This window comes from Bos mutus, chromosome 10 (genome assembly GCF_027580195.1).
Source record: "Bos mutus isolate GX-2022 chromosome 10, NWIPB_WYAK_1.1, whole genome shotgun sequence".
NCBI classification, from domain to species: Eukaryota; Metazoa; Chordata; class Mammalia; order Artiodactyla; family Bovidae; genus Bos; species Bos mutus.
In genome coordinates this window covers 81,098,894-81,102,776 of record NC_091626.1, presented here as the reverse complement: position 1 = coordinate 81,102,776, position 3,883 = coordinate 81,098,894, and the positions used below count along the sequence as shown (strand labels likewise).

The following is a 3,883-nucleotide window of genomic DNA, read 5'->3' as shown; positions in this document are numbered from 1 at the left end:
CATAAGGTGGCCAAACTACTGGAGTTTCAGCTTTAGCATCATTCCTTCCAAAGAAATCCCAGGGCTGATCTCCTTCAGAATGGACTGGTTGGATCTCCTTGCAGTCCAAGGGGCTCTCAAGAGTCTCCTCCAACACCACAGTTCAAAAGCATCAATTCTTCGGCACTCAGCTTTCTTCTCAGTCCAACTCTCACATCCATACATGACCACTGGAAAAACCATAGCCTTGACTAGATGAACCTTTGTTGGCAAAGTACTGTCTCTGCTTTTGAATATGCTATCTAGGTTGGTCATAACTTTCCTTCCAAGGAGTAAGCGTCTTTTAATTTCATGGCTGCAGTCACCATCGGCAGTGATTTTAGAGCCCAGAAAAATAAAGTCTGTCACTGTTTCCATTGTCTCCCCATCAATTGCCATGAAGTGATAGGACTGGATGCCATGATCTTAGTTTATGGAAGCTTGTTTTAAGCCAGCTTTTTCACTCTCCTCTTTCACTTTCATCAAGAGGCTCTTTAGTTCCTCTTCACTTTCTGCTTAAGGGTGGTGTCATCTGCATATCAGAAGTTATTGGTATTTCTCCTGGCAATCTAGATTTTGGCTTGTGATTCATCCAGCCTGGCATTTTGCATGATGTACTCTGCATATAAGTTTAATAAACAGGGTGACAATATATGCCTTGACATACTCCTTTTCCAATTTGGAGCCAGTCTGTTGTTCCATGTCCGGTTCCAACTGTTGCTTAAACTTAAATTTGCAAACTGAGAAGTTGACTTAGAAACTTAGAAACTGAGCAGTTGACATCTGGGTTATATATGTTTTTTTTCCTGGAAAAATATAAGAGAGTGGCATTTTCCAGTTTCCATACAGTACACACAGGAACACTAATACAATAAAGCCTAGTACAAATGATTTATGTAAATTCTAATGCCATCTTATTTGTTATTTGCTTCATTGAAATGCAACCTAAAATATTTTAGGGAATATAGGAAACATTTCTCTCAAATTTATTAAAACTATTAATGTCTGAAACTTTTATATTCCTATATGTCCTACATATATATAGATTCTAGTTCTTGAGAGGCTTTCTTTGACCAAATATTGCGTTCCTGAACAGTTTTCTCAGAGCCTCCTTCATTTCCTTATTCCGGAGGCTGTAGATCAAGGGATTGAAAAGTGGAGTCATCACAGAATAAAATAAGGTCACAATTTTCTGAATTCCTGCTGGATTGCCTGCAGTTGGGCTCACATACATCACCATGATGGAGCCATAGAACAGAGACACTACAGCCAGATGGGAACCACATGTAGAGAAAGCCTTATGCCGGCCTTCTGCTGAGGGGACCCTAAGCACAGCTCTGATCACCAGGGTGTAGGAGCTGGTAATGAACAGGAAAGTGGAAAAAATTAGGACTGAGTTAAAGGTGGCACAGATAATCTCAGTGGCAGGAGCTGGCACGCAAGACAACTTCATAAGGGGTCCTGGGTCACATAGGAAGTGATCAATAATATTGGGGCCATAAAAAGGAAGCTGGGAGATGAGATAAACTGGGAGGAGAAAACAGGAGAAGCCACACACCCAGCAGCAGGCTCCCATCTTGATGCAGCGTTGCACTGGCATGACAGTGGGGTAGTGAAGGGGCCTGCAGATGGCAAGGTACCTGTCGAAGGCCATGGCAGACAGGAAGAAGGTCTCAGTGGTGCCCATGGAGAAGAAGAAGTAGAACTGCAGAAAGCAGCCAGAGAAGGAGATGGTCTTGGTCTCAGAGAGAAAGTTGGCCAGCATACTGGGGACAGTAGAAGTGACATACCACATCTCCAGGAAGGAAAAATTGGCCAGCAGGATGTACATGGGGGTGTGGAGATGGTGGTTCCACCACACTGCACAGATAATGCACAAATTTCCAGTTAGTGTCAACACATAGATCACAGAGAAGAGTGAGAAGAGGAAGATCTGAACCTCCCAGGTACAAGGGAATCCAAGGAGAATGAATTCACTCACAGGGTCTGAGTGATTATTTCCTTCCAGGTTTTTCATTTTTTTTTTTTCTCCAGAAAACTGCAACAACAAGACATTATCATGTTACAAATGATTTTACAGAAGTTTTCTCATTAAGATGTTCTCTGAATGTCTTTACAATTCAATAAGCAGCATAATTTTAGATTGCTTAAAGATTTCCAGCATTCTTTGCCCCAGTGTGATACTGGGAAGAAATGGAATTTGGAGGTCGTTTGCTTATTGTTGCCTTATCTTCATGATCATCATGCCCATCATGGTCCATTGAATACCTGCCTCTGTGTAATGTCCTCAGCACTACATAAACCAAAATAGGTAGTCCTTGCCATTTAGAGGCTTTCAACCTGGTTCAGAAACAACCATCTGGGCCAAACCTATATAAGGAGACATGGAGTTTTCATTGTTGTTCAGTCAGTAGGTCACGTACAACTCTTTGTGACCCCATGAACTGCAGCACATCAGGCTGCCCTGTGTGTGCAAATACACTATCTCTGTGTTTGCTCAAACTCATGTCCATTGAGTCAGGTGGTTCTAGTGGTAAAGAACCCGGCTGCCAATGCAGGAGATGTAAGATGTCAGGAAGATCCCCTGGAAGAGGGCATGGCAATCCACTCCAGTGTTCTTGCCTGGAGAATTCCACAGACAGAGAAGCCTGGTGGGTTACAGTCCATAGGGTCACAAAGAGTCAGATGTGACTGAAGTGACTTAGCATGCACAAACATGGAGTTTTAAATAATAATAATAATAATAGTTCATGATGTGTGTAAATGGAAGAAAACATTGCAAGAATTCATAGTTGTAAATTAAGAGTTTATTACTATAAATTTAATAATAATATGTATATCATTTTAGATGGGGTTTCTGTACTATTGGAAATTTTGGATACAGAAGTAAGGAAAATGATGTTTTATCAATGATTGCTTACAGCAAACCCAATTGTATTTGCATTCTCTCTTCTTTTTAAAAATCTCCCTGAAAAAAATTCCACAATTTGCATTGTTAATTTCTCTCAGGGTTTAGTGACATATGCACAATTCTCAAAACACTCTTTACTTTTAACTTGGTCCTCTTTGTAATAAAAAAGTTTGCAGAAGAAGAGTAAGCTTCATATATTTTCAACTAGAATAAGCATTTAAAAATGAAATTGGTATGCATGAAGGAGGGTCACACTGCAAACTAATATAATTCTCTTTTAACTGAAATTTACCTTAAGTAGAGGACACAAGCTTCAGTGCCCAGTTGAGATTTATCATATGCTGGGAAAGTACCTTATGATGGTACTCTCAATATATATTTTGCCACATAGAACAGAAATAACTACAGTGGTATGAGTCATTAAAGCACTTTTGAGTTTTGAATTACATTAATTGGAGATCTGTTCATGGACTATTCGTTCTCATTATTCTCTATCTCTTTTACTCGAGACTTCTATGTTAGAGTTCCTTCTGGTTGCCTTGACCTATAAATGTTGTTTTAGGACCTAGTCCTTGATATTTTTCCTTTTCTAATTATGCTCTCTCTGTAAGTGATGTGACAGCTAGCCCTTTGACATAAAAACTACTCATGTAAAATGAAGCCACATTTTCTCTAACTGTGAAGTCTATCTTCTGTAACCTGGATTTATCTACCCAATTTCTTACTCAGCATCTCCATTTTCTATTGAAGGTAACTAAAACAAGAAGCCCATGACAAAACTCTTGATTTTTCTCACCACAAACTGGCTGATCCTTACTTCTTTGCCATATCACCCAACAGCACCTCCATTTACTCAGTTGCTCAGGTCACAAACTTTGGCCACATCCTTACCACTCCTCTTAATATTCCACATCCAAACCATCAACAAATGCTCTAGGCCTCCTGTTCAAAATA

The 3,883-nt window shown here is 39.9% G+C and overlaps 1 protein-coding gene across 1 annotated transcript; it reads right to left on the bottom strand.

The window, feature by feature from the left end:
- Positions 1–1,066: 1,066 nt before the first annotated feature.
- Positions 1,067–2,035, bottom strand: LOC102281957 (olfactory receptor 11H6-like). Its single transcript, XM_070378565.1, has one exon. It carries the CDS (start codon positions 2,033–2,035, stop codon positions 1,067–1,069), a length of 969 nt encoding a protein of 322 aa, XP_070234666.1.
- Between the last annotated feature and the right edge of the window lie 1,848 nt (positions 2,036–3,883).

Bases quoted from the DNA above. Each gene is read 5' to 3' on its own strand.
- LOC102281957 (XM_070378565.1), bottom strand. From the start codon at position 2,035: ATGAAAAACCTGGAAGGAAATAATCACTCAGACCCTGTGAGTGAATTC.